Source organism: Peromyscus leucopus, chromosome 18 (assembly GCF_004664715.2).
Source record: "Peromyscus leucopus breed LL Stock chromosome 18, UCI_PerLeu_2.1, whole genome shotgun sequence".
NCBI lineage: Eukaryota > Metazoa > Chordata > Mammalia > Rodentia > Cricetidae > Peromyscus > Peromyscus leucopus.
Window position 1 is genome coordinate 728952 of NC_051078.1, and position 24499 is coordinate 753450.

Consider the following 24499-nt stretch of genomic DNA (forward strand, 5'->3'; position numbering starts at 1 on the left):
CACACAAATATTAATAAACTATATGAAAAAAGAAATTTGAAGTAATGAGCAACTGCTGGGCTTTTGCCCTTTCAAACACTTGCTATGCATACCAGGATGTTAGTGCACTCTGTGGAGGGTAACTTTGTGTGTGTGTGTTGGGGGGGGCTAGCTTACACTTTCAGAGGTTCAGTCCATTATGATCGTGAAGGGGAGCATGGCAGCATGTGGGCAGATGTGGTGCTGGAGCTGAGAGTGCTACATCTTACAGGCAACAGGAAGTCGACTGACTGTCACACTGAGGGAAGCTTGGCAAAAGAGATCTCAAAGCCCGCCCGCCCCCAAAGTGACACACTTCCTCCAACAAGGCCACACCTCCTAATAGGGCCAATCCCTTTGGGGGCCATTTTCTTTCAAACTACCACCCATGTGTATACGACCACTGGTGTAGTATAGAGTGACCATAGGAAAATGGTTAAATAAGTTACACATGCCTTTAATCCCAGCACTCAGGAGGCAGAGGCAGGTGGATCACTGTGAGTTCCAGTCCAATATGGTCTTCATGGCGAGATCCAGGCTAGCCAGAACTACACAGTGAGACCCTATCAAAAAAGATACATTTATTTGAAAAATGTGATTCCGCTAGAACAGTAATACCAATCAAGAGGACGACTGTCTGTGCTCTCCTTGTTATGGTTTTTATTTAACTACTGTTATCTTCTGTGTATGAGTGTTTGCCTACATACATGTGTGCTCATGTGTGTGTGCAGAGCCTGTAGAGGGTGGCTGTCCTTACCTACTTCATAGTCCGATGCTGTATGTACCAGGCTGGCTGGCTCAGGGAGCTTGCCGGGAGTGCCCGAACTCCACTGATCATCCCACGGCAGGAACATTGGGATTACAGGTATATGTTACCATGACCAGCTTTATGTGGGTTCTCAGATCTCTATGCTGGGTGCAGCAAGTATTTTAGCTTCTGACTCCTCACCTTAGCTCTAAAAAAATGTAATCCTGAGACATCTACAACAACGATAATATGACTGTTATTATCTATGAACCATATAGGCAACATTTCCATGTCAAAACCACAGTAGTCTAAGACTGCTGTGATAGATCATCAGTGAGATGCTCAAATTCCTCTGAATTCTATTCATAAACCCGCGAGTAGCCATATTCCGGGTCAAGAATGTGAGCAGGTTAAGAATTCAAGGCTTCCTCTTAGTTAGCTTTGCCTCCTAAGGAAGATAAAAGCAAGACCATCTTTGTGGTAACCCAAGAAAGGCTCCTGTATGTGGACAGTGTGGCCGAACCAGAGGGGAAGGCTTGTTCATTGTGTAAATTTGTTTATTTTTTTTATAGTTAATGCAAACTTTATTTATAAAAGACTCTTAAATTAGTTGTCTCATACCATGCATTCATACAGAATACAGTGTCCCTTCAGGGCTACAGGAGAAGAGCTCACAACTCAGAAGGAACTATTAAAAGAGTTTCTAATGGCTGAAAGCTAGGAAAAAATTAGGACAATTTTACAAATGAGCCAACAAAACAAAAAAGATATGGAGCCTAGTCTGCGCTGAGGGAGCAGCTGTTTTGAAGTCTGTACACTAACCTAACCCAGCCAGTCTTCTAGAAGCAGCACCGACGGGAGAAACAGCCTGTGCAGACGTGTGCCACTACTGCTCTTCCCCATCTGCTGTCTGATGCATACAGTTTGTGGACAGGAGGCCTGCAGTGGCCACTTCACACTACAGGATTTCTAGATTAGTAAACTAAAGCTGCAGAGTGCTTGCTGAGGGATGGGCAGCTTCATTTACGACTGCTCTTTATTCTCTCCAGTCTCTTTTTCAAGTCATCAATGTTAGTTGTGGAGGAGGAGGAGGTCATGGTTCCTGCAGAGTGGGTCTGGTTGGAATCCAGGTCTGAGTGCTGGTGCTGCTCGCGGGACTCCCGCAGTCTGTGGAAGAGGCAACTGGAGGAATTGCTGGTTTGGAGAGCAAAGAGGTCAGTGGAGGCCGGTCATCTTGCTTTGTGTTGTCAAGACCACACTGTTGTCGGAGAATTTTTAGCCTTTCCAGGTAGACGGACGGTCCCACTTCTTCTCCATTTGTGTTCCCTATAGAGGACACTGTGCTTGTGGGGGTGGGCACACATGTGACCTCCATCTGAGGGGAGATGCCTGTTGAAGAGGGAATGCGGCCTTTGCCTTCTCTCTCCATCTCAATCACCCAAAGGCCTCTCTCAACGTAACTCTGAAAGAACTGTGAGGAGTTTTTCAGGAATGGTTCAATGTCAGCATCTGAATATTTCTTCTTATATTCATATAACTCTGCTAAGCCCTCTTTAGTGTTCTCTTTAGATCCAATCTTCTTAAAAATCTCAGCTAAGAAATCATTTACTTTGGCCTTTGATGATTTTTCATCTATCCGAGAAGCTCCCTTTTCTGTTTCCTTCTCAGACTTGCTCCCAGTCTGGTCCATACTGTGCTTCATCATTCGACACAGGTGAGCCTCCAGCTCAGACTCATTCTTATTGTCAATCATTGTAAGGTGGTCTAGGATCTTAGGTCCTTTTAGTTTGCATAATGTATGCAGAAGGGTCTTTAGAGTCCTTATAGGAAATTCACTTTTGCACTGCTTCAGTTTCTCTTTGGGAAAGACCTTCTTGAAAATGTGGATGTCCAGAAGAATTCTGTCTAGGCTAATGCTGTTGATGGTGTCAGGCAATAGTCGAACCATTCTCCGTAGACACTTCATAACAAGTTCTGAGAATTTGGGAGAAGTAGCTGTTGCTAGTAGGCTGTCCTGAAGTAAAACAAGCAGGGCACTGAGGATATTGGTTCTGTCTGATTTCTCCAAAACCTTCACCACCAAGAGGTTCACAGAACGAATCACCTGTTTTCCTTCCTCAAGATCTTCAATCCGAGAATCCAGCATTAATGTGATCAGGCCATGCATCAAGTCTTTCAGTACTCCAGTGGAGGCCTCCCGGGCCAGGCTCTCTATCTGAAATAGCGAAATCATGTTGCCAATGATACAGCTATACAACTTGATGATTTCATCCTTGTCCAACTTCTCATCCGCCATATGTGTGCTGTAGATGAGTCTCAGCTGCATAAAGGTTGCGATCAGAAACTGATCAATGTGGCCAGACATAGCTTCCGCTTTGTCTTCCTGCCTCAGGACCTCATCAATCTGTGTCAGAGCTTGGATACTTGTGCTGATGTTACCACTGGCTACTTGGCAGATAATGAAATTGATAGTGGATGCTGTATTACTGTGCATGTCATCAAAAAGTGGAGAGACAGACCGGATCTTAGTTTCAGGAATAAGGACAGGCTCAAAAATGTCATCAAGTTTGTGCTGGACGAGTTCTGGCATTTCACACCGGACTGTACCATTGTCATTCTCAATCTCATCTAAGTCCAGCTGGAATTCTCGGCGGACCATCTGCTGTGCTGCTTCAGGATGCCCACTCATGCTTTGAGCTTGGTTAAGTTTGGAGGACATGTCTTCAGCTGGTCCCTTGCATAGCATGTTGGCATTGGAGTTTATATTCTGTGTGCGCTGAGGTTTCTCTTCAGCCTGTTTCACTGGCACAGAAGAGGGTCTCTTTGCTGACCGCTTTATCCTCTCCTCAAGCATGCTCATGTCCTTCTCCGAAAGATTTCCAATCAGTTTGAACACCTGATCTCCATGTACGTTGTACACTGTAATGATGGTGTTGAGGGCAGCGTTCTGAACAGCATTGTCTCGGTCTCCTATGTCAATAGCTATCTCCTTTAAGGCTTTTCCTGGGGTTGGATGACACACATTCATACCATAGGACTCAACTAGGCAACCTAGCTCTTCTAGGCACTCTGCTCTCTGCTTAGAGTTTTTGGATCTGGTCCCTTCCATGATGAAGGGGAACATCTTGCTGGCTGGGTAGACAAGGCACATCTGGTTCAGGATGGCACGAACATCTTTACGAATGACATCCTTTGGTTCTCCAACCTTGAGGATGAGATAGGGGATAAAGGAAGATGCTTCGTTCTCAGTAAGATGATACTCTTCCTCACTCAGCAGGGTAAAGAGCAATTTTAAATATTCCAGTACTTTCATTAGGACGCTTGTATTGGTGTTGAAAAACCGGAGGGTAAGCCATTTTAAGATAAGATCCAGGCAACCAATGACACCTTCTTTTTCACTTTCCAAGTGATCAACCATGACAGCCAGGGCTTTATTGTGATGCTGAAAGTCTGAGTGAAACATTTCATCTTGTAACCATTTAGCCACACAGCTAGACATTTGAGTCTTCAGCTGTTCAATGTATTCATCACGTGGGGTAGTAAAATTCCACTTTAGCACCTTTAATCCTTTCTCATCTCTCATCCTTTGCTCCTTCCCATTTGGAACAACAATAAAAATAGGTCCCAACTTGTCGTCATCTTCCTTTAAGGTGGTTTTGCTTGGCACTTTCTTCCCTTGTGCACTCTTTGCTTTGGAAGAAACTCCTGGAGCTTTAGCCTTTTTCAGATCAGGCTTAGCTTCTAGGGTGCTGGAAACAGAATCTTCAACAGGTGCTGGTGTAGGCTGGAATTTGGTTGGAGCCGACCCTCCCACTGGTTTGGACATTGTCTTAGCAGGTGCAGCAGGATTGGATGGCATGTTAGCTTTGGCCTTTTCTAGCATGGACAGTACTTGATCTTTAGAAGTTGGCTTTAGTTTCCCAGTAGCCTTGGCCATTTTTTCTTTTTTTTTTTTCTTTTTTTCTTTTTTTTAAAGATTTATTTATTTATTATGTATACAGAAGAGGGCGCCAGATCTCATTACAGATGGTTGTGAGCCACCATGTGGTTGCTGGGAATTGAACTCAGGACCTTTGGAAGAGCAGTCGGTGCTCTTAACCTCTGAGCCATCTCTCCAGCCCGGCCATTTTTTCATATCCTAAATGCATCATAAAGAATGGCAAAGCATCTTGGGCCTTCTTTCGTACATCTCCATTTCGATCTTCCAGACAAGAGTACAGATGAGGAACACAGAGGATAAGGTCTGTTGGAGTGGAACGAAGGTAGGTAGTTTCTCAGCCAGCCAGCCCAGAAGCTCTTGCCTCAAGAAGGGATTTTCTTTTTTGAGTTCTTCAGAAAGATCTTCTCCCTCCAGACATTCCTTCATGCCAGTCTGTTCTGCCCAGGCATTCACAGTTGCTAGGGCAGCAGCTCAAACATTGTTCTTGCTATCACCAAGGACAGTAATGACAGGGATGCCTAAGTTCTTTACGTGCTGCTTGATGTTCGGGCCCATGGCTACTGCCAGCTGCTGAAGGATAGTCAATGTCTGCTGCACCAAGATTTTATTTGAATCATTGAGTCGACCCTTCAAGGCAGTTGGAAGTTCACCTATATTTGGTTGGATAAATTTTGCTTCATTGATAATACCTGCCACTTCATCTAGGCCTTCTTTCCTGATCTTCCAATTCTTGTCACCAATTTTAGACATCAACTCTGAAGTAATTTTGTCACTGATCTCTATCCTTGGCAAAAGATCAACAACATCATTGCCCCCATCGTCTGGTTCTTCTCCTTCTTCTCCTTCATTTGTACCACTTGTGCTGTGCTTGGAAATTCCTCTGGTTGGAGTGGGTGGGCTTTGTCCCTGCATCTTTTCAAACTCTGCATCTATCTGGGATAGAAGGGCAGGCTTCTCATCCTCAAAGAACATTCTCAAAGAAGGACCAACATATAGATACATCACGCCAAGCAAGGTAATGGCAGAAGTCCTCACAGCTGGATTTGTTGCAGCAAGAGCAGTCTTCACATTGCTAATGAAAGCTTTGACATTCAACCCAGTAAAACCAAATTCTTTTATTGCATTTGATAACCAATTTAGAGTTTCTGACTGATTCTTGGGATTCTTTTGTGAGAAGGCCATTGACATCACCTGTTCAGCTGTCCATGGCAACATACATGCTTCAGCTATTGCCATCATAGCTTCTTTTGCATTGTTCCCACATTTCACATCTCCAATCTTGTCTACAAGGCCATCTAATACAACCTGAGCACAAGTTTTAGAAAAATTTCCCTTCTGGGCGATCAAAGCAACTATGTGAAGCTTCGTCTGCATCACCTGAAAATTAGTTTCTTTCCATCCAGGTGTTTTGGCTAGCATCCTCACTAATGCCTGGCATGGCATTTCAGTTTGCTCCATTAGTTCAACAGCCTTTTGGAATTCTTCCATACAGGCTAGCCTTTCCTTCCAGTTGCTACTGTCTAGAAACTGAATACAGGTTGGGGGAAGAACAGCTGAAGCCTTTTCTTCACATACTTCAATCGAGAGTTCGGGCTCCACCATTTCTTTAGTCTCCAATCCCTTCTTAGTCTTTGTTCCAGCATTTGTGGAACCTCCTGGTGCAGTTGCTTTGCCTTTCTTAGGTGGTCCACCAGCCTTAGCAGTAGGTGCTTTCTTTACTGGTCCTGGTTTAGATATTGAAACATCCTTCGTGTCTTTGTCCCCTGCAGCCCCGGATGGAGCAGCCCTTCCAGGTGCAGGCTTGCAGTCCTTCTTTTCAGCTGCAGAACCAGTTTTCTTACCATGAACTAGCTCTACTTTTTCTGAACATTCTTTGATCTTGTCAAATTTGAGTTTGTCAACATCAGCTAAGAATGGGTTTACCGCTTTCTCACCAACCACCTTCAAAGCAGTACCCAGTGCTTCAAATGCAGCATCTCTGACCTCAGTAGCAGAATCATTGATGTGCTTAAGTAGAGCAGCACAAAAGGGCTTTAGTAAACTCTTCGGCAACGTAGAAGTGGTGCAGTGACAGAAGCTTCTTGCAATAAAAAGAGACGTCTGCTGCTTGATGGTTGGGTTTTTATTATCCATTACTGCTAAAACATCCTCACTGATGTTCTGTAGTGTGGTAGTGAGGAAGATTGCATCGATTGCCTCCTGCAGGGCTTGCACCACTTGAGGCTTCTTTTCTTTGAATTTTTCCAAAATTGTTGGTACAACATGTCCTGCATATTGTCCGAATTTCTTCCTTAGCCCAACAGCCAGGCCAGTAAGACATTTTGCTGCCAAAGCTACCAACATGACATTGGTGTCCTTTCCAACAACCTTCTTTAAGGCTTTGACTAAATCTGCATAATCGACTGCTTCCAGTTTGGGTTTTTTCACTAGTACTTCTACAGACTCCAGGGCTTCTTTTCTCTCTTGCCACTTTTTTTGCTTCAATTTTGTCATAAAAGTCTTTGGGAAGTTTGGAAAGGATCTCTACTGCTTCCAAAAGCTCATAAGCATCTATCTGTGGTACCTCATCACCATCATCACCACCGCCCTCTGCATCTCCAGCAGATTGTTGCTGTTCCAATTTAGCTTCTAGTTCCTGTTGGGAACGCAGAAACCGACTTGGTTTAGGAGCACCTGTTGGCAGCTTGACCCATTCTTCTTTTAATTCTTTCAACTGGACAGAATTTATATTTTGTAATGGATGTCTCAGGGCATCTCGAATCCATCGATAAATCTCGACAGCAATCAGTTTGGCTTCATCCCGAACAGCCTTGTCTCGAGAGTCAAATAGTTTTGGCAACACTTTAATAATTGGCTTAAGTAAGATGATTTTGGAACCAAATTCACTCAAGGCTTTCCTCAGTGTCTCTGTACAGGCCACTATGATCTTGGGGTTCTTATTATCCAGACCCTTTAAGAGCTCTTCTTGTACAGACTCTCCTTTTTCAATCTCTATATACATGAGGCAAATCTCTATGCCCAACTCCTTGGCTTTGGCTTTAGGTTGGTTGAAGACTTTACTTACAACACCTGATACAACTTCTCCCGTGGTTTTCCCTGCAACAGCAACATGGGCATTTTCAACATAGACAAGTGTGGCTTCCAGTCCTTTCAACTGAACCACTGCATTGGAATCAGTGACAAATTTTTTGATTAATCCTAAGTATTTGGACCATTCTGGGTTTTTTTCATCCTTTATTTTCTGGAAGATCTTCAGGGCCTCTTCATACCCACTTAATCTTGCTTTCCACAGCTTATGTTCACATTTCTGATCAACTGGCACTTTCAACCACTCACTGTCATCTCCCATTGTGCTTCTAGGTTTTTCTTGGAGTTAAAATAGTTCCTCCGCCGCCGGGTCAGACTGTTTATTTTTTTTTAAAGATTTATTTCTTTATTTAATATACAGTGTTCTGTCTGCATGTATGTCTGCAGGCCAGAAGAGGGCACCAGATCTCATTACAGATGGTTGTGAGCCACATGTGGTTGCTGGGAATTGAACTCAGGACCTCTGAAAGAGCAGCTAGTTCTGTTAACTGCTGAGCCATCTCTCCAGCCCCAGATTTGTTTATTTTATTTTCTGTGTGTGAGTGGGTTTGCCTGTACTTATCTGTATGCAGTGCATGTATGTCTGGTGCCCGTGGAGGTCAGAAGAGGGCACCACGCCCACAGAATCCGAGTTACCCATGACTGTGAGCCACCCTGTAGGTGTTGGGAATCAAACCTGGGTCCAGAAGTCAGCCCTTGGGTGTTGTTCCTCAGGCACCATCATATCAACTTAACATGGCATAACAAGATGCAGTAAGATGAGGCATAACACTCAAATAAAGGCTGGACAATGAAAACAAGTAGGAGGAAAGGGGTCTTGAGATCAGGCAAAAGAGTCAAAGACACCTGCCACTCCCACTACTAAGAGTCAAACAAAAAACCCAAGCTAAACAACCACAGCATGTGTGCATAGGACCTAACACAAACCCATGCAGGCTCTGTGATAGTCTATGTGCCCTGCCCACTTGATTCTGTGGGCTGTGTTCTCCTGGTGTCATTGACAGTCCAGGCTACTACAATCCATCCTCCCTCTCTTCCTGGTATTCCGTAAGCTCTGTCTCATGGTTGTGGGTCTCTGCACCTGCTCACATCAGCTGATGGAGGAAGCCTTTCTGAAGATGATTGGGCTAGGCACCGATCTATACCATCACATGGACAAAAAATGTACAACAAAAATTTTGATCTAACAAAAATGAGAATGTGCTAAATGTCACTAGCTGATTCTCCTGAACAAAAGAAGAGATTGAGTCAGTAGAATACTGTGGGTATTTGTTATCTCCAAATCTATACTTCTGTGTCGACTGACAGGCATTCACCACAATTTGGATGTTTTCTTTCTACTTTGCCAAACTGTATCTTCAATGCCCCAAGTAATCTCACATTTATTCTGGACAGGAATAAGAGCAGAAAATATAGTGTAGGGCAAGATAGAAGAATGAAAGCTTGCACCTCTGAGTAGAATGTGCTTTTATGTTGGTTACCTTAAGTAGTCTTTATAAACCCTCCTAAGTCACTGTAATTCATAGAGCAGAGAATTAAGATGGGGAAGTAGGAGAGAAGTAGGCATTCTATGTCCTTAAGTATCTCATGATTGTTCTATGGTTAATAATAATTGTCAGCTCAACACCTAGGAGAAAAGCCTACAGGTACACTTGTGAGGGACTTTGGAGATAAGGTTAATTGATGCTGGAAAAACCCATCTTATTTGTGGGTGGAAACATTCCCTGACCACTGGATCATGGACTATATAAATGAATAGGGTAAACTGAGCACTAGTAAGCATGCACCAATTCATAGCAATTCTTGACTGTAGATGTAGTGTGACTAGTTGTTTCAGTTTCTTGCTGAGGTATTTTTCCCTACAATGAGGAGATATAACTTAGAATTGTGAGCCAGACAATCTCTTTCTCCCTTAGTTTGCTTGTGTCATGGTATTTTATCCACCAATGGTGAAAGGAACAAAGACAGTTTGTATACGTGTATATGTTTTGGTGGGTTTTTAACTCTTGGGTCACTGTCTTTTGTTAAGTACCACAATTTCAAGGAAAAAATTTCATGATGTTAAGCAGGAAAAAATAAATAATTATTCTACCTATCACTTTAGTATCACTTAAGTTGAATCCAACATTTTAGAGGTGGTCCTTTCTTCCTGAGAAGTGGTTCATTGCTACGTGATTGACTTTGCCAACTGAAAAAAGGCCAGAAATTCTATTTTATTGCCTAGGAATTTTCTATTAATGAACCCTTTTTTGCTACTCCAACATCACCCCCCCCCATATGAAACATAACCCAAAACTTATTTAGGAACCAGATCAGGCATCAAAACCCCAAAACACTTCTGGCATCACTAGTTCTGGAAAGGACAAGAGGCCCAAGTATGTTTATGTCATTATCCTTGAAAGGAACTGGTTACTTTTCTTGTGATCTTTATCCTAAACTCTGGAGCCAGTGTTCAGCTCCTGTTATCATCATTATCACCACCCACTCTCAAGAAGTATCATGAACTTGGGCAGTGACCAGTCTACCTTCTTCCATCACTGTGGGGCTGTAGGTGTACCGTTAAGGGTATTCCTCCAGTAGGCCCATCTAAAAGCACCCAAAATCTGCATCAGCAATTTTATTCATATAACTCCAAAATGTAGAGAGGAAAGTAAGTCCTTAACTGGTGGCCAAAAAGATATGTGAAGGAGAAATAAAGACAAGAGTTATTAGCATTACATGACCTAGGCAGGTAATCAGGAAAAGTCAAAACAAAGGACACTTTTTACATGTTCAAATCAACATTTTCAATAGGCTTTTGAAAAAGCGTCTTGCTATGTAATCCAGGCTGGCCTTGAATTCCCCATTTAACATCAAGCAGTCCACAAACATGTAATTATCCTTATCCTCTTGCCTCATGTTCCTCCATCCCCACTAATTCCTGGTCTACAGAGTGAGTTCCAGGACAGGCACCACAACTACACAAAGAAACCCTGTCTCAAAAAAAAAAAAAAAAAAAAAAAACAAGCAACAACAAAAAAACACTAACCATGAAGATGAAACACGTATAATGAAAATATGCACTAGAGATAGGTAACACAAGATTCTAAAACATGCAAAATATCCCAGGTTCATTATCTTGAACAAGTTATATTGTGCCAGTGGCTGTATTATCTGAAGCAAACCACAGATTCTGAACAGTCACAGTCACAACACCCACGAGTTCTTCATAAGAGCAGAGAACAATACCAAAATTCATACAAAATCACCATAGAATCAACATACCCAAATAAATCTTGACAAAAATAGAATAGTGTTGAGATTTCTCAATAGACAATTTAAATTTATGCCTCAAACCCATAGTGACCAAACATAGTGAATGGTATTGGAATGAAAACAAGCAGATGACTAATAGAATATAAATATTCATCTACAGCCATGACTCTTGACAAATGTCAAAAACAAATGGTAGAAAAGAGACAGACTCCTTAACAAGTGGTGCATCTAATTTAAATGATAAAAACTAGATTCATTTCTCTACTCCTGTATAATATCAGCTTAAGATAGAATCATGATCTCTTTATAACGTCTTTCCTTTCTCCTTCATAAATCAGTTCCTTATCATCTTCTCAAAAATTCGTTTATTGAACAGTTTCACACAATTATATAATATACACTGGTCATTTTCACCTCTATTACCTTCTCTTATCCTCCCAGTCCTTCTAGTGGAATCCCTTAAACTTGAGTGGGGAGTCATTTACCAGAGCATGAGAAGCATACCACTGGCTATGACACTGAAGAAAATATCTTGCTATCCATCCATCAGCAGCCATTCACTGTTCTCATGGGGGAGGAGAGATGACTCAAGCTGGAATGTTGAGGGACTTACCCATGTGCAAGTAACTATTGGTATTGTTAGATCAAAAGTGCAACAGCTATGTCATATACAGAAGATAGGGATTCATAGCATACCTCCTCTTCCTCTGACTCTTAAATTCTTTTACTCAACTCTTAGGCATTGTGCTGTTCCCTTAGCACAAGAGAGGAAGACATACATACATACATATATACATACATACAATTATGTATTAGCATACATATCAATAGTCACTTATTTTTAACCTGTTGACCAATTACAAGTCTTCACAGTAACATACATCTACTCTAATCAACACTAATCTACTCTTACCAATACTAATGTTGATAAGTGCTAATCTATGACCATAAACAAATACATTGAAGAAATAGTGATAGCCATAACATGCCCCAATAATAGCTTATTCCCCAAGACCTAGAGCCTCACTAGTCATGAGCTTTTGATGAGGTTTACAATAAGCATGGACTTCCTTCTTTGAAGCAGCATTAAGTTAAATCAAAAAGTGATTAGTGACTGCCATAAGAATCATGTCACTTTTGTACCAGGGATGCAACAATTTGACAGACCATTGAACTATTTGGTCTTCTGAGTCCACAGCTGGGTAAAATACAGCCTTTTCTCTCTCAACAACCTGCATGGCAGTTTCCTCCAATATGAAATCTAGCCTTCAGGGCTTAAGCTTCTACTTTAGTTCCATCTTTATATCTGTGTATATTAGAGCTAAACAATGAGATATCTTCAACAATATAGTCATCACTTATCTACGGTATGAAACCATAAAAATTGACAATAGCCTGTTTGGTTTGGGAGGCCCTAGGAGGCTCTTTCACCAAATTCTAGAGAGGTATCATACTTTTGGCACTGATGTTTTCCTTTTGTAACATATGGTTCTGGGACCAGTATTATTTATGCTGGCACTATACCCTAATTCAAATTCATTGACAAAAGTTAGATATGCTACTAAATTAGCTTACACAGTAATTTGGTTTCCATGTGGCTTTTTCAACTGTCTTTAGTTTTGATCAACACCTCCTACTGTTTTCTCTCCTCAATACTTCTTACCTCCCACCCTCTCTTAAAACTTTCCACTCTCAGTATCCCCATATTTTCATATCACACTTGTTCTCCTACCCTCCATATCGTGCCCTCTTTCTCCTCCTCCTGTGTTTCTTTTCTAATTCTCTCACATGTACAAACATTAACTTCAACTTGAGCAGAGAAATCTAAAATTTTGAAGGTAGAATCCACATATGAGAGAAAGGAAGTGACATTTGACTTTCTGGGTTACCTCTTTTAGGTAAACTCTTTATTTAGAGTTACCTCTTCATTTCAACCATTTCCACACAAATTTCATAATTTTGGTCTTTTATTTCTTTTTCCTCCTAAACAAAATTCTATTGTGTGTATATTTCACAATTCCATTTTCCATCCATCAGTTGATGAGCAAATAGGATGACTCTAATTCCTAGCTATTATAAGTAGAGAAACTGGTCGGGCGGTGGTGGTGCACACCTTTAATCCCAGCACTTGGGAGGCAGAGGCAGGAGGATCTCTGTGAGTTTGAGGCCAGCCTGGACTACCAAGTGAGTTCCAGGAAAAGGCGCAAAGCTACACAGAGAAACCCTGTCTCGAAAAACCAAAAAAAAAAAAAAAAAAAAAAGTAGAGAAACTATGAATATTGATGTGCAAGAGTTTCTATGGTAGCCTATGGTAGCTCAAGGAGTGGGGTAGATGAGTCACACCATAGTTCTGTTTTAGCTGTTTAAGGAACTAAAACACTGAGGAGCTTTTAGTATTTAATATGACAAATTATGGTTATAGCTGTTACAATCTCCCCAGATTTCATCACACCCTTTCCATTTGTTTCTTTGATAATAGAGACTCTGACACTCTTATGCTACATAGAATGCTCAAAGTAATTTGATTTTCATGTCTTTGTTGGCTAAAAATATTTAACACCTTTTAGAATGTTAATAGATATATATTCTTACTTTCAGGGCCTTCTTTTAGTTCCAGGGCCCATTTTTATTGAATAGTTGTTTTTCTTGATGTTTGAGTTTTGAGAGGTTATTTTATATTCTACATGAGTGCTCTGTTAAATATGTACTTGACAAAGATCATCTAATTTTGTGGACTTCCCCTTCATTTATATAGCATTTTTTATTGCTTGCTATACACGTGCTTTTACATTTCATAGGATTCCATCTGTATGCCTTATTTCCTAAGTAACATATTCAAAAAGTCCTTACCTATGCCAGTATTTTGTAATTTTTTCCTACTTTTTCCTCTTGCTGTTTCAGTTGTTCAATGTGATGATTTTGTCCTTTTTTTTCTTTTCCTCCTCAGTCTATCATAAAATTATTATAGCAACATGAAATAGGATCTTCTTTCTAAAATAATGAATGCTGGTGAGCATGTAGGCAAAAGGAATCCTGATATATTGCCAGTATGAATGCAGATTACTATACTCACTATATGGTATAAAGACGTCACAAAATAACTGTAAATACAATCACAATGTTTAACAGATAAACCACTCCAAAGTATACACTCACAGGTGTCAGTCACTATACAAGATATGAGTGAATAACCATATCTATTGCAACACTTTTCACAATATCTATATCATGGAGTCAGCCTAAGTGACTGTCAATGCGGAGATATATTAAGAAACTAAAGTAGATAAACATAATTAGTAATTTTCAGGCCCCCAAAAGACCAAAATCATGTTAGTTGCAGGAAGAGATAGAACTGGAGCTCAACATATAAAACAATAGGTCTGATTCCCAAAGACAAATGTCACGTGCTTTTTGTCATAAGTAGAAAAAAATGTTTTTATGAAAGTAGAATGAAGGAGTTACACAATTATTCTGAAAATTATGTACAATCTATAAAATGCACTTCGAGTATATATATGTGTACGTCTCTGTGTGGGGTTGTGCATGTAAGTGCAGTGTCTATGGAGGCCATAAGAAGGTATCAGACCTGAAGAGCTGTAGTTACAGGTGGTTGTGAGCTCTGCAACGTGGGTGCTGGGAGCAGAGTTCAAGTCCTCTGCAAGGGAAGAACCAGCTTGTACCTGGCCTTAACTATTCTTAACTATTGAGCCCTCCCTCAAGCTTCTATAAATGCACCTTGAGTAGAAATATAAAACCAAAACCCCACTCTGTGGTTGAGGATGTAAGAAACAAGGGTCCTGATACATTGCTGTTGGGAATTGCTTAAATCTCACAGAGAAATTTAGTTTAGATTCACTTACGGTTTACTTCTTATTCAAAAATTCCAATTTGAGGACTTCATCTGAAAGCCTGTTGTTAAACATTATGGGATTTTGAAATATACCTTCTATTCTTTGAGAATTTCATATATGAATGCATTTTGAGCATATTCACTGTCCAGTTCCTCCTGAATATCGCTCTAACAAAGTATCTCCAAAGCTCATGTCTCTTTCATTTTCTTATTTTTATAATCCCCTGCGTCTAATAATGCTGCACATATGAGCATGGACTTAAGTTTTTAACTTATACTTTATAATGTGCACATGCACTATTTTAGACATTAGTGTATTGTTCTAATTGTTGAAATTGAAGAAATTTTCTCCTAGAAACTGACCTCTAAGAGAGGAATGGTATTTCCTTCCAAAATAAATTATGCAGTTGTAGGCAAGATTAAAATCCCTCCAAGCACTTATGTGATGGATTGTTAAAGAAATAAGTCAGATGAAATGGGGTATTTGTAGAATAACACACGCAGATTAGAGTTAATTGGTCTATGACAGGTTATCTTTTCACATCTAAAATTATCAATTTTATAGCCACTTGAAATATTCTTTATTTTCTCTGATTTTAAATCCAGAACTGTGTAACTATAATTTCAAAAGATAGACATGTGTTATAAATCAAGCACAATTCTGGAACTAAATTTCTAGAGTCATAGCTTTAAAAAGTAAAAGTTTGTGCATATATTTGTATTTCCATAAAAAGTACTTCTGTACCTAAATCTGTCAGTCCCTTAGGAAATGATGGTCTTGGTTTGCAGTCACCCTGAGAATTCATTGTTCTTAGATGATTTCCAATAGGACACAGGCACAGCTCTTCCATTACATCAGACACAGTGAATTTTCATATTGTTCTGTATGTCACACTTAGCCAGGTTTATAATACTCCTGATAAATAAGTTGTAGTAAGCAATAAAAATGGTGATTTCATGCACCTTCCCACCAAGCAATAAATTAGTCAAAACTATTATCTCTAAGACAACTTGAAAATCAGTCATGTATTTTAAGTTAGGATGAAGTGAGCCAGAATGGTCCAACCATACTCTTTGTTTACCAGGATAATGGCTGAAAAATGCAAGGGCACATTTACCAGGAATCTACATATACAACTGAGGAAAGCCATTGAATCAATAAAAGGCTAGTATTTTAATATCTTTTTATAGAGAAGTAATAGTAAATTATTACAAGTGAGATGTAGTAATGATGTAACAGCAGGAAATATTTTAATTTTTATGTGATATTTATAATATCCAACAAAATTCAATGCAATTGTATTTACTAGACTGTGATCAGATCATCTTATAGTGTAATTGGTGTTGTTATCCTTTTCAGTATATAGTGTGAGGATGTGTGGTATATGTAATTGTTGAAGCAGAACAAACCAATAGTTTCAAATGAGGAAATTCCATGGTAAGTGTTACAGTATTAATCATGTGGTTAAATTATAGATGAATAAATTTGAGGATGCTGACTATTTTTTTCAAGCTGCAGCTGGTTTGGTATATAGTTTCTTTATCTAAGGCTGTTTCAGCTGCCTAGAGAACTCTGTCTCAAGTCTTCAATCCTTTAGAAACCATTTACAGGTCCAAATGCTCTGAAATCTCCTTCTGTAAATTCCTGTAACTGACAAAGGAAAGTATATTTATTTTCAATTATCATTTACTGCTTCATATGTTTATTTCATATTTGTACTGTTTTCAAATGAACAATTTGTGCTTTACAGGTTGCAAATAATTCTATTATCATCACAATGCAAAACACATGGTGTACCTAAAATACATTTTCTACTTGAAATGTCTTAAATCATTTCATTGTGATAATTGAAAAAGCACCTAGTAGGAAATTTTTCCCTAGAGATGTCACTATTTTTCATAGTAGCCATGCTCTACAAAGTGACTTATAATTAGAATTTGAGTAAAGTGTTGCATAAAATCTTTTATAGAACAGTAATTTTAAAACTATGACTTCTGAAAACAGCCTCTCTTAGTTGTCCCCTGCAGTAAATTCAAATCACAGTAGTTTTTTTTAAAAGTTAATATCTAACTCATTTAATTTCAAGTATATAACAGTGGGGAAATAGTGATTATATATATATATATATGTGTGTGTGTGTTTGTGTGTGTGTGTATACATACATACATACATATATCTCAGTAGACAAAAGATTGTTGGTATGTTCCAATATTCTAATAGTACTATGAATACTATCTAAAATGTGTGTCCATTTCATTCTTACTATGTACTGTGCATTAAATTACTATGGACTTTCAATGTGTTTTTGTTTCCTTTTGATCATGCTCACTTGAAACATGCTCATGCCTTTGTTTGTACACTTGGAAATAAGCAAGATGTACATTAGTAGCATAACCATTCCCTGTTTAAAAGACCCATCCATTGTACACTTATATTAAGAAATTATCTTCCACAATATTAAATTTATTTTTCTTCAGTTAGTTCACAAAAGTAAAAAATTAGAACTTTTTAGGATTTCATAACTCTTTATCATTCTCTTCACTCCATGATTTTCTTAACATGTGAAAATAGAAAAATATTTCTCTATGTGTGCAGTAATTTCCTGTGTATCTCACACCAGGAGATCCTATATATTTTAAAATCTCAGAAATATGAAAAACATAATATGTTGCTCTCCCTAGGAGCATCATCAAACTATTCCAAATGAAATTACATTGGAAAGGAATTTGCATTTGAGATAACACTACAGGTGCATAATTTGGATCCTCATAAGAAAAACAACTGACCTCACCTGTGTTTGTTATATGAAAGTATCTTTAAAAAAATGGTATCACAGCCGGGCGGTGGTGGCGCACGCCTTTAATCCCAGCACTCGGGAGGCAGAGCCAGGCGGATCGCTGTGAGTTCAAGGCCAGCCTGGTCTACCAAGTGAGCTCCAGGAAAGGCGCAAAACTACGCAGAGAAACCCTATCTCGAAAAACCAAAAAAAAAAAAAAAAAAAAAAAAAAAAAAAAATGGTATCACTAGCTATAAAACAAAATCACTAAAAATGAACTGGTTTAAGTTTTGTTGAATTGAATGAAGTAAACACAACACAGCAATTCTAGCTACCAACAGTAGATCTGTTCATGAAAGCCAGATACAGACTGTTGTTCATGTGTCATTTTAATCTACTAACAATTTAAAAGTTTAACTGGGAACTTATATATCATCTTAATTTCTGTATAGTACACAGAGAATATGCATCTTAGAAACCTTAAGGATGTTGCAATTATTAACATACAAATTTTACTTTTGACACTTTAAGGACTATAAACATGATGGAATATATGAAGGATCATTATTGAATCAGATACTCTAGAAATACAAAGTATTTGTCTTATGTAACTCTAATAGATGAATGAACATTGCATACATACATGAAACACCAGTTTGCAATGTAAAGGTTGTTATTTTTTTCATAAAGATCTTTTTTCCCTCTGACACCCATCATGAGACAGAGGACAGTACTGGGAAAGAATACTAAAAAGGATTTTATGGTAGCAAGTTTAAATGACAATTCTATTTAAAACTTTTAAAATATTAGAATACATTTTACAATCACATTGTTTTACTCTTTGAAGTTTTTCCTTCTTAGAAATTTCCTATATGTGTACGTAGCACTAATTTTTAAATGTCTTGTAATAAAAACATGGGAGCCTGATATTGGGGTAAATGCTGAAAGATCAGAGAGACAAAGGAACAAGCCACTGCCATGTCTCACCTCACCAACTCCACGAATCCTCTGATTGAATGTCTCTGAGTCTTCCAACAAAGGGGGTCCAGCTGACAAAGCCTTTAGTTCCTGTCTTCTGATGCCTTACATACCTTTCTCTGCCCAGCCATCACTTCCTTCCTAGTGCTGGGATTAATGGACTGTGTGCTTCCCAAAACTGGGATTAAAGGTGTGAGATCTCAAGTGCTGGGATTAAAGGAATGTGACTCCCAATTATTGGGATTAAAGGTATGTGCCAACTGCCTGACATCTCTGTTTAATCTAGTGGCTTGTTTTGTTCTCTGATCCTCAAGCAAATTTTATTATGGTACACAATATATCACCACTTTGACTTTTCAGGCTGAGGAGTCCTAGAGGTAAGACTGGGCAGCGGCTTGTTCCTTTATTCTCTGATCTTTCAGCATTTACCCCAATATCTGGCTCTGGGGTTTTTGTTATAAGACCTTTTAAAATTTGTGTTACATATGTATCCTTAAATCATTAGTTTTATGACTCCTGGGAAAGCAAGAATCTCCTATAAATATTGTATTACTCTTAAGGCATTTCATTTTGAATTTTTGAGATGAAATCTCAAAATTTCAAAATACCACACCCTTGAACAATTTACTGAGATAAAGTATATTAAAAGGACAGGCACCGATGGACTTTAATGAACTGAGGAGCTCTATGTTGAATGACTGACATGACTCCTAGAAGTTTGTACAGAAAGAAAATAAGAGTTCTAATAAACATGCTGAAAAGGCAAAGAACCTGAACATGGGATGAACTCTAAAATAATATTTTAAAATATTCATACACACTGTTTAAACTTCTCAAAGTAGAATGTTCTAGGATGGAAAAGGAACACCTTTTAAATTTAGTTTTTGGTTGTTTTTTTTTTTTTTTTTCCCTGTAGACTTAGTAGAAAAGAAAGAAAAATGAAGAACCAATCTGTGGAGATAGTGTTCATTTTGCTTGGACTGACAGATGATCCTCAGCTACAAATTCTGATTTTCCTGTTTCTGTTTTTCAATTATATCTTGAGCCTAATGGGGAACTTAGTGATCATCCTCCTCACCCTGCTGGATCTCCACCTCAAGACTCCAATGTATTTCTTCCTCCGGAATTTCTCCTTCCTAGAAATTGCATTCACATCTGCCTGCATTCCACGGTTCTTGATGAGCATTCTCACTGGAGACAAAACAATTTCCTACAATGCTTGTGTAGCTCAATTCTTCTTCTTCTTTCTATTACTAGTCACAGAGTTCTACCTCCTGGCTGCCATGTCCTATGATCGCTATGTTGCCATCTGCAGACCACTGCACTACCCCATCATCATGAACAGCAAAGTGTGCCACCTGCTGGTCATCAGCTCCTGGGTGACTGGGTTCTTATCCATCTTTCCTCCTTTGATGTTGGGACTCAAACTGGAATTCTGTGCTTCCAAAACCATAGATCACTTCCTATGTGACACGTCTCCTCTCCTCCAGCTGTCTTGCACAGACACACGTTTCATAGAATGGATGGCTTTTGTCGTAGCTGTGATGACACTCATCATCACCTTGATCTTAGTGATCCTCTCCTACACATTCATCATCAAAACCATCCTCAAGTTCCCTTCAGCTCAACAACGGAGAAAGGCCTTTTCCACATGCTCCTCACACATGGTTGTTGTCTCCATTACTTATGGGAGTTGTATCTTTATGTACATGAAAACATCAGCCAAGGAAAGGGTGACTTTAAATAAAGGTGTAGCTGTGCTCAACACTTCTGTGGCCCCTTTGCTAAACCCTTTCATTTACACCTTAAGGAACCAGCAGGTGAAGGAAGCTTTCAAACAGGTACTTCACAGATTTTTTTCTGCTCAAACCAGTGAATTAAGATTTAGGCATAAATAGCATGCTGTTGTAACATGACTGAAAAAATGAAAATGATTGTCAAATATATTCTCTGTGGCCAATGCTGTTTCTCTCCTTTACTACTTAGATCATAGTAAACATTCCATTCTTACTGCTCTATGCTCATCTTTCAGAATAGATCTTCTGAATCACTTCTTCAATCCACAATGTGTAATTCTATCTTTACTCAAAAAAATCTCTCTTCTCATTAATGATAGGTTTATTTACTAAATGTATTGTGTAATTGAATGTTGTTAGATATAATGGAATAATTCTATATGTATATTAATTGCTAAGCATTTCATTAGCAGTTTAATATTTGATTAGCATTGTTAAGCATAGAGGCAAGTATAGAGTATGAAATTACTCTATAGTGTGAAGGAGGTTGTTATGAAAAATAACTAGAAAGTCTGAGTCAATTTAAAGATAAAATTAGTCTTCTAGAAGGAAGCATCCATATAATGAAACTTATGAGATAAATGAAGGAAATAAATCTTCAAGAGGACTGTAATAAGATGTATGAAACATGTAAGGGAATGAATTGTTTCTCCTGTAGGGTTATAATTAACAATTAGTTGATGTATTTCAATGGCTTCATAGGGAGAAATAACTTGACTTCATGCTTTGATGCTATTTTTCATATTTCTTCATGGTCCTGAATCCTAAAAATGATACTAGTTGTGAAAAAAATCAACATGTAAAATTTGTTAAATGTTGGTTTGAAGAAATTTCTATTTGTAAATTAAAATTTTCTAATGAATGTTCTTCAGTCATTTTTTTACAAAATTAATGATGTATCTCTTATACACTACAGTATAAACTTTAATCTAAATACATTGAAAATTTGCACAACCATGGAACTATGCTGTGGCATGTCTTTCCATACCCTGTGAATATGTGTTGCTCTCATTGATTGATAAACAAAGCTGTTTGGCCAGTGGTGAGGTAGGATAAAGTTAGGCAGTAGAATCAAACTGAAGATGAACTTGAAGAAGGGTGGTGTCAGGGCAGATGCTGCTGCAACCCACCCAAGAAGCAAGATGTGAAAGAACTGGTAAACCACAGATCACGTGGCAATACATAGATTAATAGAAATGGATTAATTTAAATGTAAGAGCAGGGCAGTAATAAGCCTGAGCCATTGGCTAAGCATTTGCAATTATTATAAGACTCTGAGTGATTATTTGGAAATGGCTGTGGGACGGGGCAGGATAGAGAAAAGCCTCCATTTACATAACTACATAAAATGTGATATTGATGCTTTCTCTTCACCTTTTCTCTTATTTTTTCATGCATATAAATAAAAATGAAAACAACACAACCTCTGAGGCACATTATTTTTACTAATTTTTAAAATCACCATATAAATCCATGGCCTTCATTTTGACATTCTCATATACAGGTCACTATTCTTTTCTCTAAATTTCTCCCCACTGCTCTCCTACAACCTCCCCCAGTTCCCTTCCTTCCTACAGTCTCCCCTCTGCATTCAAGGCTCAAGTTCTCCACTATGCTTTCTTTCTCCACTCCTTCAGTGTCTCTACCTATCAGTCACTCTCCTGAAACCCCCCACATCTGTTTGCAATTAAATCTAGTGTCCACTTCATGGATTTCCTTGAGAAGGGGAAATAGAAGAGATCTCCTGGACAGTGGGTGATAGAAACTTGAGAGAGCAGGTTGGGAAGGCAGGTCATGGGGAGCAGGTTGGGATGGGATGGAGTGGGGAGTAAAGACAGAGGCTGATGGGGGATGGGGCATTTCAGGATTTGGGGAAAACCTGGTGCCAGAGAAACTCCCAGGAATCCACAAGGATGACCCAGCTAAAACTCCTAGCAATAGTGGAGAGGGTGCCTGAAGTGGCCATCTACTGTAATCAGATTTGTAACTACCCTAATTGTCATCAGAGAGTCTTTATTCAGTAACTGATGGAAGTAGATGCAGAGATCCACAGGCAAGTACTGGGCCGAGCTCCAGGAGTCCTCCTAAAGAAAGGGAGGAGGGATTGTACAAGCCAGGAGAATCAAGATTATGACAAAGGAATCCACAGAGACAGCCGACCTGAGCTCTTGGGAGCACATGGACTCTGAACCAATAGTTACAAAGCCTGTATGGGTCTGACCTAGCCCCTATGCATGTGTGTGACAGTTGTGTAGCTTAGTCTCCAGATAATGCTCCTAGCAGTGCTATCAGGACCTATCCTTGTCCCTGGAACTTAGCTGACTTTTGGGAACCTGTTCTCCATGCTGGATTACCTAGCCTAGCCTTGATGCAGAGGAAAGAGCTTGGTGATACCTCAACTTAATGTTCCATGCTTTGTTCAAGCCCATGGGAGGCCTGCACTATTCTGAATGGAGAGGGAGGAGGAACAGATGGAGAGGGGGTAGATGGGAGTGGGGATGGGACAGGAGAAGAGGAAGGAGGGGAAACTGTGGTGGGCATGTGAAAAAAATGAAAAATATTAATTAAAAAGATTAAATATAAAAAAAAATCTAGTGATCTTTCTGGCAACTTAGAGAATGCTGTTCTCCTATCCACACAAAAGAGACTTCATGCTTTGTGTGTTTTCCTTTTGTTTTGTTATTTTTTGTCATATTGGTTTTCTTTCCTTCCTTCCTTCCTTCCTTCCTCTTTTTTTTTTGTGTGTGTGTGTGAGAACATAAAGTTGGGTATTTAGGGAGGTGGGGGGAGATGGGAAGTACTGAGAAAGCGAAAGAACACAATAAAATCACTACATAGGAAAAGGTTTTTTAATTAAAATGTGAAATTTCAAATAAATAATTTTCAATTTTTCACTTTATATGTGGATTTCCAGCCAAAAAAAATTTAGAGGTCTCCCAAGCTGTACTCTGTTCCCTGCACTGATTTGGTGAAGCCGCTGTCCATTGCACTTATTCTTTGCCAGCTTTCATTCCTTTTTGTCAATAGTTTTTGGTTTTGTTTAAAGTTCAAAAGAATAAATTATTACTTAGATAAGTGTAAAAAGAAGGTATGTTGAAATGCCAGCTCCTGAAAACCTTTATGTTTTCATAATGCCTCTTCATGGGAGTGGGGCATCCTATTCCTCATGTCTCATTCTCTGTGCAGAGGGGTTTATGAAATAATCCTTAGAAGAAAACAAAACTGTGCGGGATACATTCCAATCCTGATGATGCCTTTAAGAACTCATTCTTTTTTTATATTATAATGATATCATTTCCCCTTCCCTTTCCTCCCTCCAAACTGTCCCATTTACCCCACCCCCTTGCTCTTACATTTCATAGGCTCTTTTTCTTTAATTGCTGTTTCATGTGTATGTGCATATATGTATGTGTGCAAGTGTGTATAAATACATGAATATAACCCATTCAGCCTGTATAATGCTACTTGTATGTATGTTTTCAGGGCTGATCTCTTGCTGTTGGATAACCAACTGGTGTGCTCTTCCCTGGGAAAGGCTATTGTCCTGTTCTCAGCACTTTAGCTGAAAATCAATTCAAAAGTGATTTTCTGCACAATGTTTAGGATTTGGGTCAGAGTCCTGCTGGAAAGTGCAAGTGATATTAGTGGGAAATGGCAATGATTTTGGTGATGTCTGAATGTTTCCTAGTGATCTTAGCACAAATGTAAATGGTTCTCAGTCCATGAAAACCCATCATGGACATCATATTAGTTCATCACCCTGGATGCAAAAAACAAGTCTCTTCTCTACCTCCCAATATCAAGTTATACACAAAAATCACCCTTCTGAAAGTCTACAATAGAAACACTTGGGAAAATACATGCTGTGAAACAGCTTCCCTGCTTCTCCTCATCTTTTCAGAAGGTTGTGAGTGATGCTGATATGTTAGCATACAGTTAAATGCAAATTCTGTGTAAAATACCTAAAATACCTAAAGCCATACTGTCAGAAGTTACCACTCGTACTTCTATCATTGATCATACCCAAGTCTATGTTGTGAATAGGTCAAA

The 24499-nt window shown here is 39.0% G+C and overlaps 2 protein-coding genes across 2 annotated transcripts; one reads left to right on the top strand and one right to left on the bottom strand.

The window, feature by feature from the left end:
- Positions 1 to 1700: 1700 nt before the first annotated feature.
- On the bottom strand, positions 1701 to 8093 carry LOC114683544 (cytoskeleton-associated protein 5-like). Its single transcript, XM_028857869.2, is given in 5 exon segments — positions 1701 to 1931; positions 1934 to 4703; positions 4894 to 5027; positions 5030 to 7181; positions 7183 to 8093. Coding segments are annotated over 5 exon segments (6075 nt in total). The 5' UTR covers positions 8056 to 8093; the 3' UTR covers positions 1701 to 1785.
- Positions 8094 to 19591: 11498 nt separating this feature from the next.
- Positions 19592 to 21048, top strand: LOC114683545 (olfactory receptor 6C6-like). The gene is made up of 2 exons (XM_028857870.2): positions 19592 to 20490; positions 20920 to 21048. The coding sequence occupies exons 1-2, from the start codon at positions 19592 to 19594 to the stop codon at positions 20954 to 20956; spliced, it is 936 nt and encodes a 311-aa protein (XP_028713703.1). The 3' UTR covers positions 20957 to 21048.
- The last annotated feature ends 3451 nt before the right edge of the window (positions 21049 to 24499 follow it).

Excerpts from the sequence above, each read along its gene's own strand:
- LOC114683545 (XM_028857870.2), top strand. The coding sequence starts at position 19,592 with ATGAAGAACCAATCTGTGGAGATAGTGTTCATTTTGCTTGGACTGACA. Across the intron at positions 20,491-20,919 it reads CAGGTGAAGGAAGCTTTCAA|CTATAGTGTGAAGGAGGTTG; the intron begins ACAGGTACTTCA and ends TATGAAATTACT.